The sequence below is a fragment of the Mercurialis annua genome, linkage group LG2, assembly GCF_937616625.2.
Source record: "Mercurialis annua linkage group LG2, ddMerAnnu1.2, whole genome shotgun sequence".
Lineage (NCBI taxonomy): Eukaryota > Viridiplantae > Streptophyta > Magnoliopsida > Malpighiales > Euphorbiaceae > Mercurialis > Mercurialis annua.
This window is the reverse complement of record NC_065571.1, coordinates 54900011-54914136: the sequence shown is the minus strand read 5'-3', so window position 1 is coordinate 54914136 and position 14126 is coordinate 54900011. Positions and strand designations below refer to the sequence as shown.

General features: G+C 33.0%; 2 protein-coding genes across 2 annotated transcripts; both read left to right on the top strand.

Annotated features, from left to right (window-relative positions):
* Positions 1-299: 299 nt before the first annotated feature.
* LOC126669170 (SNF1-related protein kinase catalytic subunit alpha KIN10-like) lies at positions 300-6393 on the top strand. The gene is made up of 11 exons (XM_050362558.2): positions 300-595; positions 1000-1193; positions 1625-1809; positions 1901-2083; positions 2226-2357; positions 3191-3376; positions 3678-3767; positions 3859-3942; positions 4421-4558; positions 5568-5810; positions 5934-6393. Exons 2-11 carry the CDS (start codon positions 1004-1006, stop codon positions 6045-6047), a joined length of 1545 nt encoding a protein of 514 aa, XP_050218515.1. The 5' UTR covers positions 300-595; positions 1000-1003; the 3' UTR covers positions 6048-6393.
* A 2338-nt stretch (positions 6394-8731) lies between these two features.
* LOC126667680 (NADP-dependent malic enzyme) lies at positions 8732-13738 on the top strand. The gene is made up of 18 exons (XM_050360723.2): positions 8732-9059; positions 9555-9750; positions 9880-10031; positions 10116-10221; positions 10368-10433; positions 10611-10706; positions 10798-10869; positions 10978-11061; positions 11142-11240; positions 11469-11516; positions 11629-11682; positions 11799-11897; positions 11978-12067; positions 12204-12281; positions 12377-12451; positions 12534-12624; positions 12963-13091; positions 13396-13738. Exons 1-18 carry the CDS (start codon positions 8908-8910, stop codon positions 13482-13484), a joined length of 1776 nt encoding a protein of 591 aa, XP_050216680.1. The 5' UTR covers positions 8732-8907; the 3' UTR covers positions 13485-13738.
* The last annotated feature ends 388 nt before the right edge of the window (positions 13739-14126 follow it).

Sequence of the window (14126 nt, the reverse complement as noted above, 5' to 3'; positions counted from 1 at the left end):
TTATAAAATTTTGAGGGACAATAGTGTCATTTTCATAAATAGAAATTGAGTAAAAAGTCAATTCGATTTCCGAAGTTATGACTCGGAATTAAATAACTCACTTTCAGTTATTTTGATCAATTAGGTACAATACTCTCTATTGTTAAATAATTTAAGACAATATTCTTTATTTTTTGATCAATTAAGGACGAATTGATTCATTATGTTTCATAAATTTCTTCGTAAATACAATGTTGTCCTTAATTGTCAAAAAATAAAAAATAAAAATTTAATTGATTAAAATGATTAAATTTGAGCTATTGGATCTTGAGTCACAAGTTGAAGGATCTGATAGATTCTAGTAAACAAATAATAATTCATCGTGTCCTCTAGGAATCTGCAACTGCGAAAAACTTATTCCACACCTTCTTTGAAGAGAATTTTTTAAAAAAAAAAATGGAAAAGTTTTAACTTTTAACTGAGAAATTAAGTAAATAATTAATCCTTATCTATTTCACAATTCAAGAAAATAAAACTTTAATCCTAGAGCCAGTCTGTGCTTGGAGCTCGATATATGCTCTCAACTTCTCTTGGCCTTTCGATTCTCCGTTCACCGGTAAGTCCGTCCGGCGACTATTTTTTGTAATTTTATTATTCCTAAATGCCTTAATTTTTATATATTCGTTTTATTTTGTTTGTTTGAGTTTTTTTTTTAAGATCTGTTGAAATTAGGGTTTTAAGTTTGTATTTGTTAAGGAATCGATGTTTTTGATGGTTATTCTGATTTATTTTGTTAATTAGCGTGTTTTCTATATCTTGTTTGTGAAAAACTATACAACACAATCATTACACCTTGTTATTCATGTGACAAACTAATAATGCGTTTGCCATGTAGAATTTTTAATGATTAATAAAATAAAATAGTAATTAAAAGATTTTCTATCGCTAAGCTCATTGGCAATATGATGACAGAACCAACCATTGCTTTATTAACTTTCTTTTATCGTCCTTGTGTGACAGGAAAATGGACGGGTCAAGTCACCGAGGTGGTAGTAGTGCTGATGTGTATTTACCGAATTACAAACTCGGTAAAACCCTTGGTATTGGTTCTTTCGGCAAGGTGAAAATTGCGGAGCATGCATTGACTGGTCATAAAGTTGCCATTAAGATACTTAACCGTCGAAAGATAAAGAACATGGATATGGAAGAAAAAGGTGTGACTTTTGTATTGCTGCTGTTAACATTTTACTCCGTGTTTTACAATTACTTCGGAGTAGATTAGGTCTTATCATACTAGGTTGAAAATATGCTTTTCAACATGCTACATTTTAACTTTCTGCAGCTCCTGCTAGGATGACGGGTGCTTGTAATTTTATATGAAAAAAGTGTTCCCCTTAAAGAAAAGTATGGAACATTTAATATTAAATGTTATGAACTGTATGAAATTGAGGTAAGGGGACTTAAACATGAGATGCAAATTGGTGGTGGAACAATGAGGATTACTGTGGAATCATTTGGTGATTTTACGTTTTTCGTCAGGGTCTTAACACTGAAATCTATCCTTTTTTTAATTTTAATTAGGTTTTCTAATGGCTGTTTTTGAGAAGCTGATGCGTTATTGTCCTGCCCTTTTCTGTTTTAATAGTGAGGAGAGAGATCAAAATCTTGAGACTTTTTATGCATCCTCACATTATCAGACTTTATGAGGTTATAGAGACACCAACTGATATATATGTCGTGATGGAGTATGTGAAGTCCGGAGAGCTCTTTGATTATATTGTGGAGAAGGGTAGGCTGCAGGAAGAAGAGGCACGCAATTTCTTCCAGCAGGTAGGAATTACTTGCAGTATGCATTTATTTCCCCATCGTTTATTTTGACTTCTCAATTTGGTTCATGAGCGAATTTTTTTATCTGATGCAGATAATCTCTGGTGTGGAATACTGCCATAGGAATATGATTGTTCATAGAGACCTTAAGCCAGAGAATTTGCTTTTGGATTCTAAATACAATGTGAAGATAGCGGATTTTGGTTTGAGCAATGTTATGCGAGATGGCCATTTTCTGAAGACAAGCTGTGGAAGCCCAAATTATGCTGCACCTGAGGTTGGAGTTGTAGCATTTATTTATGATGGATTTTGAATTTTAATGTGGGAATGAAATGCTTTCATGAACTCTGTATATTAAATCCAACTGTTCTGATCTTATACAATGATCATAATTTAAGGTCACGTCATCCTTTGTGTAGGTTATCTCTGGCAAATTATATGCTGGGCCTGAAGTGGATGTATGGAGTTGTGGTGTTATTTTGTATGCCCTTCTCTGTGGTACCCTTCCTTTTGATGATGAAAATATCCCCAACCTTTTTAAGAAAATCAAGGTATCGCTTGTTAACAAGCTTATATGGAATTTTATTTCATGTTAGTTGATGGTTCAATTGACTAATATTCAACTTGAGTTTCTATTGGCTTGCCTATCTTTTCTTTGGAATGATAGTTTGGCTAATGCATTTTAGACGGTAAATTCTGCAAAATTTTAGAGTTGTGATTAGCGCCGAGCATCGGTCGATTTGGTTCGGTTCTGAGTCGACCAAAACCGACGGAGCCGAAGTAACCTAAATGAAAAACCGAACTATATTTTCTTTTTGTAAAAAACCGAAAAGAAAAATTGACCAAAGTTTTCGGTTGGTTCGGTCAATTAAAATCAAATAAAAGCCTTCATAATTTCGATATAAAATCAAACAAAAGCCTTCATAATTTTTTTGTTACTACAGTTAGTTTGGTGTTTCAGTTATTTCGATTTTACAAATCCCCTGACTGAATTGTTAACCGAACTCCAAAATTTTCCAAACTAGTCACTGAACCAGACCGTTTTCACCGAATAACAGAACCAAACAACAAATTTCGGTCTGGTTTCGTTCGACTTCTTGGTCTGGTTTGATTTTTGCCTAGCCCTAGTTTTGATAAATGATTGCTAGACTAACATAGTACATTGTTACAAGATTTTTATTTTACTCATAATCAAGCTGTACTGGAGATTTAAAAACAAATGATCAGGTGCGAAATTATTTTGAATAATTCAGTTTTAATGTTTTAATTTGTTAAAAATCAAAGGAGGATCAAGTGATTCTTGCTTTTGTATATTAGTTCTTTTTACTGTACTTGCAAATAGATTAAAGCTGCTGTGCCTGTGTGCATCATTTTTGTCCTTTAGGGTGGGATATATACTCTACCCAGCCATTTATCACCTGGAGCAAGAGATCTGATCCCAAGGTTGCTTGTGGTTGATCCAATGAAGCGAATGACTATCCCTGAGATTCGTCAGCACCCATGGTTCCAAGCTCGCCTTCCACGTTATCTGGCTGTCCCTCCGCCGGATACAATGCAACAAGCTAAAAAGGTTTTGTAATCTGCTGATTGTGTAACTAAATTTTAGTTGAGCATTAATTGATTCCATGCTATTGTGTAAATTAGTACTAGTGATTTGTTTATCATTTAAAAGTGGAAAATCCCTGAAATAAGCAGAGAACAATAAAAATCTTAACACAATGATCTTCTTTCTTGTACTCAATTTTGTTTGCCAGTTTTCTGGGTAATACATGGTATATTGGTGTTAATGCATGGGGTATATGTTATGTGTTTCAGTACATTTTGTGCGCGAGGAATTGCGTTACTGATGGGTATGCTTGTCCTTTTGGCAGATGGATGAAGAGATTCTCCAGGAAGTGATTAAGATGGGATTTGACAGGAACTTACTTATCGAATCTATTCGCAACAGAATACAGAATGATGTTTGTTCTCTCGAAAAATCTGTTGTTGTTTTGTTAATCGCTTAGAATCTACAATAGTTTAATGTTGTATTATTGATTAAAATTGTCACAGGCTACTGTTGCATACTATTTGTTATTGGACAACCGTTTCCGCGTTTCCAATGGCTATCTTGGAGCTGAGTTTCAAGAAACAATGGTGGGTTTAACTTGTATTTTCTGCTGTTTTTTTTATTATATTAGTAGAAAGTCAAGGAGTTGATAATTTGTAAACAAGCGTTATAACTGCTCAACCATACATGGGTCGAGTTACCTAAGAAAACCTGATCTGAATCACTTGGCTGAGGAACAGCTTGTCCGTTAATTCCTAATAATTGCATTTGGATGGTTTAAGCTACTGTAATTTTCCTTCTCAAAAGATTTGGGATGCAGTATTACAGACTACAGTGGCATGCCATGTGCATGAGATCACTTGATTGCCTGAGAAAAATGTGTTTTTACTATAATGTGAATGGAACTATCTCTATATGATTTTTTTTCTCTGTTCCTATCTTGGAACTGATGTATTTAATATCTCTGTAACCCGATATTAGTTACCATGTTATCTTTGCATTCCTTTTCTTCCTCTGCTAGCTAGACTGTGGGATCTTGATGTTATCTTATTTTTTTTATTGTAGGAATGTAACTTCAACAGTATGCATGCACATGAACCTATTTCTCCAGCTGCTGGATACCGCCTTCCAGGATACATGGATTACGGAATGAACTTAAAATCGCAGTTTCCAGCTGACATGAAATGGGCTCTTGGACTTCAGGTTAAATTTTTGTACTTTTAAGATCAAGGAACATTGCTAAGAGCTAGTTTGCAGTTTGTGATGAAAATTATATGAATTGTCAATAGGAGTCAATTTTTACTAGGAATAAAGTAACCAATTTCGATAGTCTGGTATATGAATTGTCAATATGAACTTTTGTTTTTAATAATCAGCTGAAAAAGTCTGATGTGCTTCAACCTTGAGATTTTCTTGTTTGGTCCTACCCTAAAGAAATTTTCACAGAACATTTATAGCGGTGATAGTGGAGTGAAAGGCTGTGTTTTAACTATTTGAATTAGCTAAGGTTGTAGGCTCTAAGTCCATGTATTCTCTCTTTTTGGAATGGCCCATTGTCTCCATATAATGGTCATTCTTTTTAGGCCTAATGTCTTAAAAAACCCCGACCTTTTAGCCCCTTTTCAATCATACCCTGACGTTGCAAATTTGTCAATTTTACCCTATTTTTCATTTTTGTGTTTCAATTGTACCCTGAAAAATTAAATTAACGTCTTTTGCGTTTGGAAATTTGTTTAAAACATTCTACATGTCTCGCATATATTAATTGTATATTTTTAAAATTTATTTAAATTTAGTTAAATTAATTAAGAATTTAAATTAGTGTTAATTTGATTATGGTTTTTAGTTAGTTTTTAAAAATAAAGGACTTATTTGTACTTTTTTGAATAAAAAAGAATTTAATTCCATGTTTATACTTAATTAATTGAATGATTTCATCATTTAAGTAAAAAAAATAACAAAAATTAAAATATTAGGGTACAATTGAAAACGGAAAATTCAAAAGTGGGTAAAATTGACAAATTTTCAACGTCGGGGTAGAATTGAAAAAAAGTTTAAAGGTGAGGGCTTTTTGAGTGATTAGGCCTTCTTTTTATATATCCTCATCTTTGGCAAAAGAAAAAAAGAAGAAAAAAATAGCTAGGGTTAGTTTGAAGTTATTGCGCTTATTTGCAAGTATAACTGATCATATTTTCTGTGTTCCCTTTAACAGTCACGAGCTCACCCACGTGAAATAGTGACAGAAGTTCTCAAAGCTCTACAAGAACTGAATGTTTGTTGGAAGAAAATTGGTCACTACAATATGAAGTGCAGGTGGATTCCTGGCATTCCTGGTCATCATGAAGGGATGGTTAACAACACTGTAAACAATAATCATTTCTTTGGAGATGAACCCGCCATTATTGAGAATGACGGAGTTGCCAAATCACCAAATGTGGTGAAGTTTGAAGTGCAGGTAATGCGGGATCACTTGTATTCCATTAGTTTTTTTGTGGATAATTATAGTATTTCAATTTTGCAACTTTGATTCGCTCAACACGAAAACTGATATAAGCTTATTGCTCCACGGTCTTGACAGCTTTACAAAACTCGTGAGGAGAAATACCTGCTCGACTTACAAAGAGTACAAGGACCGCAATTTCTCTTCCTTGATCTATGTGCAGCTTTTCTTGCGCAACTCCGAGTTCTTTAGCTTGATAAAGAGTATGCTCATCAGTCCACGGATATCTTGCTATCCCAGTGACTCAGAAATCACGATGTAAATAAGTCGTTCAGACTTTTAACGTTTACTGCTCAACTTTCGCCCCTCGATTTTATATGTGGGTAATTGTTGCGTGAAGCTAACCTTAGGTTGGCCAAATCACTAGTAGTAATCCGTATTTGACAGTCTGATTTCTTTTTCCATTGGATGTTTCTCAATGTCTGTCTAGTTGGATATTTTCATAAATTCTTAAGGATAAACCCTTCAATTAGCTGTTGCTTTTGAGCAAGGGTGTAATTAATCATTTACCATTTAGTGCATGTAACTCTTCCTGTAATTATTTTTTAGAATTCATTTTTTAGTGGACTAATATATATATATATATATATATATATATATATATATATATATATATATATATATATATATATATATATATATATATATATATAAAGACCATTCATATGGTCAATATTGTACTAAAAGTATTATTTCATCCAAAGTTCATAATCTCCCTAACCCATATTTGAACGCTACCCCTGCCTAAAACCACCGTTGACGGTGGCGGTGGCGTTAGGATGTTTACGGCAAGGATTGACCTACTGAAGATCAGTTTGTCACTCCTTGAAGTCGCTAGGTCACCTGAGAGCCAGGTTTGCAAGAATATAATTCTGCATTTTGCTGGTTCTTATTGTCCATTCTTGGAGTTGTGAGTTCTCAAATATGAATCGGGTGAAGGATGATTAGATGCTGATTTAAAAAATTGCAGTAGCCAATTTGTAATATCTTAATGCAATTTGAAATATATATATATAGGATTAATCTTCAACGTGGTTGGTGAAGATTTTGGATGGTTCATAATTATCATTTGAATTCTATGTTTAGTTGAGGTGCAATTAGTTGACTGCAAAAGGTTGCATTTGAATGATTGAAGAAATTGTAATTAATGAAAGTTTAAGTACGATCAATTTGCAATATATTTATCTTAGGAGTGGTAATTTGACTATCGTCTACTTTCTGCTTTAGTTTTCTTAGTCTTTTTCTATATGTTTATGTTGAGAGATTAATTTGTGAACTACAATATCATATTATGACACGTTATTAAAATAGTGGCACTATCGTAATTTTATTCATGATTTTTTTACACTTTTAAATAGTAATATTACGATAGTGCCATTATTTTCATGATGTGTCATAATTCGATAGGTGTATTCCACTGATGACGTGATGGATTGAGTCTACCTAAAAATCATGTTTATGTATACTAAAGTGTAATTAGCTCGAAGATGCTTTCATGATAAAAATAATAAATATTAATGTAGAAATTGTGTAAATATATTGGATTTTTCAATTTAAATTGGAATTTCTCTGAAAAATAAAAATAAAATTTAAAATTTATATTCATATTTCACTATAAAAAAAACATTTCAGCACTATAACAACTGGTTCAACTAAAGGAGGGATAGGTATCAAGAGCGGAACTGTAAAATATAGTAACGAAAGTAGTTGCCTCAAAGTCATAACTTTCTCAAAATGATATTTATTCCCTTACGTAAAATAGGCTACTAAACTTATTTATGGGGTTTGATATCCGTCCAGGCTATCTATGTCCGTCTATGTTCGGCTAAACTTGGACAATAAATTTTATCTCAAGTCCGGCTCAAATTTGTAAAAAAATTACATGTCTTAGATTTTTATTTTTATGTAATTTTTCATATAAGTCCAAAAATGTCCAGCCCGAATCTAAATATATATAGTGTAAGGGCAGGTTTTGAATAGTATATATAAGGTGTCAATAATAACAATACAAACATTAATGATATAAACGAGTGAGCCATTTATGGTCAAATGATGATACTGTCAACCAGTCATTTATATACTAAATTATTAACCACTAAATGAGCCAGTTAAAATAAAAAAAAAAAATTAGAGATAGAACAATTGTCATTCCAACTGCTAATCATCAATAAAGAGAATTTTTTTTATTTATAGATTATTGATCATTCTCTTTAAAGATGAAAAGACAATTTATGGGAGTAACAATTTTTCATATAAGTCTAAAATTCTGCCATTTTTTAAAATGCCAAATAGTAGTCATAATATAGAATTACTCTACCATTAAATTTACGTCTATGGTTATTTTGTTTTATAAAAAAAAAATACTATTTTATTAAATTATCACTATTGGAAGAATTACAATGACATTATTAATTAAAGTAACACTATCAAAAAATAGTTTTATAAAATCTTATTATTAGTAAAAGTACAAAAGTGTGATACCTTCTTCGTAAATATAAGAATTAAGTAAAATAATTTTTAGAAGTATATGCACCAAATAAAAAAATAAAAAGAGAATTAATAAAATTATTTTCAAAAATAAAACGACCAAATACAAAAAACACCAAAAAAAAACACATTAAAAATGAAATAAATGAAATGTAGAATATATTTATGATATTGCCTAATAATAATCCAAAGAATATCCACATCCATATCCATTTTAACACCCGACAAGTACCCACCTAGTCCATTCGCCAAAAAATAAAATAAAAAAAACGATTAAAACTTTTAAAACCATTCCTCTTTCTTACTGTCCCTCCACCGCCGAACACGACAAATTTGTCGTTAAATATCTCTCTCTCTCCATTTTGCTGTACGAATGAAATTGAAAAGACGAGAGATATTTTATTTTCTCCATCTTTAAAATAATTGCTCTCTCTTTTAACTTTCTTCCTTATAATATCACACTCTCTTCTCAGTTCTTACTTACTAAATCATCTCTATTTCTGAACTTGTTATTAAACACTGCGTTTTAGGGGGAAAAAGAGTCAACCGGGAAGTCAATAGTACAATGGAGAGCACAATGAAGGAAGTAACAGGTGGAGGTTCTGTGCTCGATTTGGATTCTAAAACCGCCGTCGGCGGTGGCGTTGAGGATGTTTACGGCGAGGATTGCGCTACTGAAGATCAGTTTGTCACTCCTTGGACTACCTCTGTCGCTAGGTTTATTACTTTCACCATACGTTACTTCATTTTTTTTTTCTGTTTTCCAGCTTTTAAATTTTTATATGTATGTTACTGCCTCACTTTGCTGTTAATGATTGATTTATTCAAATTTAAGTTTTGATTATTTTTATGAGTAGTGATCGATGGTGATCGAGTATGAACTGCTTGTTTTTGCCCTGTTTATCAGTAGATTCTTATCGCTTTCCAATGTCCGAGTTGATCGTGTGTTCTCTATTGAGTTCCTAATTTTTATTTCTAATTTTTGTTTTCTTTTGGACTTTTTTTAATGCTAATATTAATACAATTTCGTGCAACACTGCGATTCCGTCTTTAATTTTGTGTTTTGCTAAAATTTGATTTGACAAATTAAAAGAAGTTATTAGGTGGATTGTTCATTTTTTTTATGCTAGGAGATTAGATGTAAGTAATTTATATGATGATTTTTAGATTGTTGCTCAATATGTAAATGATGATATGATTGGCTAAATGCAGTGGATACTCGCTGTTGAGGGACCCGCGCCATAACAAAGGGCTAGCATTCAGTGAGAGGGAGAGGGATACTCATTACTTGCGCGGCCTTCTGCCTCCGGTTATTGCATCTCAAGAGCTCCAGGAGAAGAAATTGATGCATACTATTAGGCAATATCAGCTCCCTCTTCAGAAATACATGGCCATGATGGAGCTTGAGGTAACCTTGTTCTAGTTCCATGTCCTCAAAGAAAATGATTTGCATTGTTTGGTATTAGAATACTAATCAAAGAATGGATTTATCGAGCTACATTTATACTTTGCTGGTTTACATTTTGGTGAATTGCAGGAGAGGAATGAAAGATTGTTTTACAAGCTGCTCATTGATAATGTTGAGGAGTTGCTTCCTATTGTTTACACTCCGACAGTTGGTGAAGCTTGCCAGAAATATGGAAGTATCTTCAAGCGTCCTCAGGGCTTATACATTAGTCTGAAGGAGAAGTGAGAATTCTTTTGTCCAATCCTTTTGTGATTTAAGTCCGTTTATGAGCTTCCATTTTGCTATATAATGTGGACCATTTTCAGGGGAAAAATTCTCGATGTTTTGAAAAACTGGCCAGAAAGAAGCATTCAAGTAATTGTTGTAACTGATGGTGAGCGGATTTTGGGACTTGGTGATCTTGGATGTCAGGTAATAATATTTTGAAATGCATACATATGAATGAAAGAAACGTTTTAATTTCTACTATAAATTTATTAGATATGTACTGAATTAACAAATTAATTTTGACTATTACTGGAATGATAATGTACATGATGATTTTGACAATGCTACAGGGGATGGGAATACCAGTGGGGAAATTGTCTCTATACACTGCACTTGGAGGAGTTCGCCCTTCGGCAGTAGGCATTTTAATTCCTTGCTTTGAGCATTACTTCTAGTTTTTTTGGTTAATTCTGTTTGCTCCTTGCATAAAAGTATTTAGAATACTGTAGCATGGCTGTCTTGAATTACAAATTTTATGGTGCCATTAATATCTGTATCCTATCTAAATGATTATCTCTCACTTCCTCTTCTAGTGTTTGCCAATCACCATCGATGTAGGAACAAACAATGAGAAATTGTTGAACGATGAATTCTACATTGGACTCAAGCAGAGAAGGGCAACCGGCCAGGTTTCAGAATTATTTTGGAATTCTTGGGTGCTCTCTAGATTATGGCTTGCACATTAACTGACTGTTTTTATTTCCACAAATCTATTGTCAGGAATACTCTGACCTGCTACAGGAATTTATGAGTGCTGTAAAGCAAAACTATGGAGAAAAAGTTCTAATCCAGGTCAGGAATTAATGAATCAATGCTAAATTTATATAGGCTTGACAAAGTCATGAGTTTCTCACATGTTTTCCTGTTTGTCTGTCGACTTCTCTCTCTTTTTACCTGCAGTTTGAAGATTTTGCTAACCACAATGCTTTTGACTTGCTTGCAAAGTATCGTACAAGTCATCTTGTATTCAATGATGATATACAGGTAGTAGATAGTTCTACTATGAGCCATTTCTTGAGGCAATTTTATACATCTCTGACATGTTCTTTGTCCTTCTATTTCAGGGGACAGCATCTACTGTTCTAGCAGGGGTTATCGCATCATTGAAGCTGCTTGGCGGTTCCCTGGGTGATCACACTTTCTTGTTCCTTGGTGCTGGAGAAGTAAGGATTCTTTTCCATGCCATTTGTTTTTCTCTATATACTTATTGGGAAATGAAAAATGAAGAACAATTTATGATCGGTTCAATAAGATTTGGCATTTTAGTTTCCAATTACTCTGTTACACCACATTCTCCTATACATCGCCTTCTGGTGATGTGATTAACATGTAATATATGATCATTCAGTTTAAATATTTAATCTAATATGATTTACTTTATGATTTTGCAGGCTGGAACTGGTATAGCGGAGCTTATAGCGCTTGAGATTTCAAAACGGGTACTACTATTACGAAGTTTTTTTTTATTATGCTTATCACCTGTTAACATGGATATGGGATGATGGTGTTAGAAATATTCAATCATTGTCTTGATTTATCTCTCTTTCTTAGATCAAAGCTCCTTTGGAGGAGACCCGTAAGAGGATCTGGTTGGTGGATTCGAAGGTAATAATTGGACTGAATATCTTAGTTAAAGAATTTTAGCCAGAGATTAGAGTTTGGTTTGAACTGTTTAGTTTTTCTTTATTCTGTCTTTAAATGGTGCATGTTTGGTCCAACAGGGACTGATTGTCAGCTCCCGGAAGGATAAGCTTCAACCATTCAAGCAGCCGTGGGCTCATGAGCATGAACCTGTTGACAATCTCCTAGATGCTGTCAAGGTGTGAAATATAAATCCTTAATTAGTACTTATTTTTCTAGAGTTCATAAAGTCCCTCACTGTATTCACCCACTTCCTCAGGCAATCAAACCAACAGTTCTTATTGGATCATCTGGAGCTGGAAAAACATTTACGAAAGAAATAGTTGAAACCATGACTGACTTGAATGAGGTTCTATTCTACTCTCTAGTGGTGTTTGCTTGAAATTTCGCACTCACTGAATCCGATAACCAATATTTAGCTATAAGAAAATGACTAATATCAACCTGAGAAAGCTGACACTCTTTTCTTCGTGGCGGACACACAGAAACCTATAATCTTGGCTCTCTCCAATCCAACATCACAATCGGAGTGTACAGCTGAAGAAGCTTATACCTGGAGTAAGGTAAAGTTTTCAACTTATTATATTTCACCAGTTAGTAGAGGGCTCATTATCTAAGTTAACTGGAAATTTATTATTGGATTTATATCAAATTGAAGGGCAAAGCAACTTTTGCTAGTGGAAGTCCATTTGATCCTGTTGAATACGAGGGCAAAGTTTTTGTTCCTGGCCAGGTAATGTATATATGTGATTATTTGTATTGGTATTATGAGTTTGTAAGTTCTAGTGATTTGAGATTTGCTCTCATTATTTCAGGCCAACAATGCATACATTTTCCCTGGATTTGGGCTGGGATTGGTCATGTCCGGGGCAATCCGTGTTCATGATGATATGCTTCTGGCAGCCTGTAAGTGCTACAATTTTTAGCATATCATTTGGGAGTTTAATGATTTTTTATTTTCTTTGCATGCTGAAATATGTTAAGACATTTATTTAAGGGTGTGCAAAATTTGAACACCCGAATCGAACCGACAAATTCAGTTTTTGGTCATTTTTGGAACTGGCTAAATTTTGGTACAAACCGAACCAAAAAGGCTGAACTGAGACTAGTTCAGTTTGGTTTGAAGAAATTTAAATTCCTATAAATTTAATTGGTTTTGTTTTTAAAATTTAATTTAAGTTTGGTTCTGTTCAAACTGAATATACGCCCCTACTCACACTTGCATCTGTGCATCTGTGTTACAGCTGAATCGTTGGCTGGACAAGTAACAGACGAGCACTATAGCAAGGGGCTAATCTACCCACCATTCTCCAACATCAGAAAAATCTCAGCTAATATTGCTGCTAATGTAGCTGCTAAGGCCTATGAACTTGGTAAGTACTGTCCTTGGATAATTAAATTTGAACTTTTAAACTATTTCATTTTGATGATTAAATTTCAATTATTATTTCTGGGTGATTAAATTTTAATTTCATTTCCACAAGAAGATTTTTGATGACTAAACTTTACTTTATTTCTTCTTCTTTCATTTTACTGGCAATCTTTTTTGCTGTAATTGAATTAAAGTCCAATCACAAAAAGTAGTACACTTTAGTCGCTAAAATAAAATAACTTGAAAATTCAGCGACTCCTATGATCAATTAGTAATACTATTTTTTATTTTTCGTATTTTTGAAGGACTGGCTACACGTCTTCCTCGCCCAGGGGACCTTGTCAAGTATGCTGAGAGTTGCATGTATAGTCCCCTGTACAGAAATTACCGATAATTTTGTGGCTTTATTGATGAGAAAAGCTACTTATAAAGAGTATAAAGTGTGTATTTATCATAAAGAAGAGAGAGACCTGTGTTAACATGTGTGGTGTGCTGTGTAAGTTATTATTCGAGTGTGTGTGCCTAGAAGCTGTAATTGTAAGTTCAATAAGATTTTTCATTCTGAATAACTTCTTTAACTACCTGTTTCTAAATTCAACATATTCTCGGAGTTAATAAGTGTGACTATCAAATGTCTTTCTCGTGAAAGTATACTGTTTTTCTTCTATTTTTTTAGCTGCATTTTCAATCATCAAATATCTAAAAATTAGAAAATATGGTGATTTTTATGATTCTGAGAAAATAGTAATAATTTAAAACCTAACTTTAAAGGTGATCGTAATTAATTTATTATAAAATAAAGGTTTAATAGAAAAATAAATTCAAAGTCTTTATGCGCGATTTATCCAAAATTTTTAATTTTTATAATTATGTTTTAATTTTAATATTTCATTACAATTTTAACCATTTTTGACATTACAATACCTAACTTTATTTGATTTTTTTTGTTCATTTTTAGCTTCAGATTTAATATTTTTTTCTTCAACAACCAAAAAAGTTAAGAGAATTAAGAATTATATTTTAATATTAATTTTGA

Bases quoted from the DNA above. Each gene is read 5' to 3' on its own strand.
- LOC126669170 (XM_050362558.2), top strand. From the start codon at position 1,004: ATGGACGGGTCAAGTCACCGAGGTGGTAGTAGTGCTGATGTGTATTTA. The intron at 1,194-1,624 runs GTGTGACTTTTG...CTGTTTTAATAG, and splicing joins CATGGATATGGAAGAAAAAG to TGAGGAGAGAGATCAAAATC. The intron at 5,811-5,933 runs GTAATGCGGGAT...CGGTCTTGACAG, and splicing joins TGGTGAAGTTTGAAGTGCAG to CTTTACAAAACTCGTGAGGA.
- LOC126667680 (XM_050360723.2), top strand. From the start codon at position 8,908: ATGGAGAGCACAATGAAGGAAGTAACAGGTGGAGGTTCTGTGCTCGAT. The intron at 12,452-12,533 runs GTAATGTATATA...TCATTATTTCAG, and splicing joins AAGTTTTTGTTCCTGGCCAG to GCCAACAATGCATACATTTT. The intron at 12,625-12,962 runs GTAAGTGCTACA...TCTGTGTTACAG, and splicing joins TGATATGCTTCTGGCAGCCT to CTGAATCGTTGGCTGGACAA.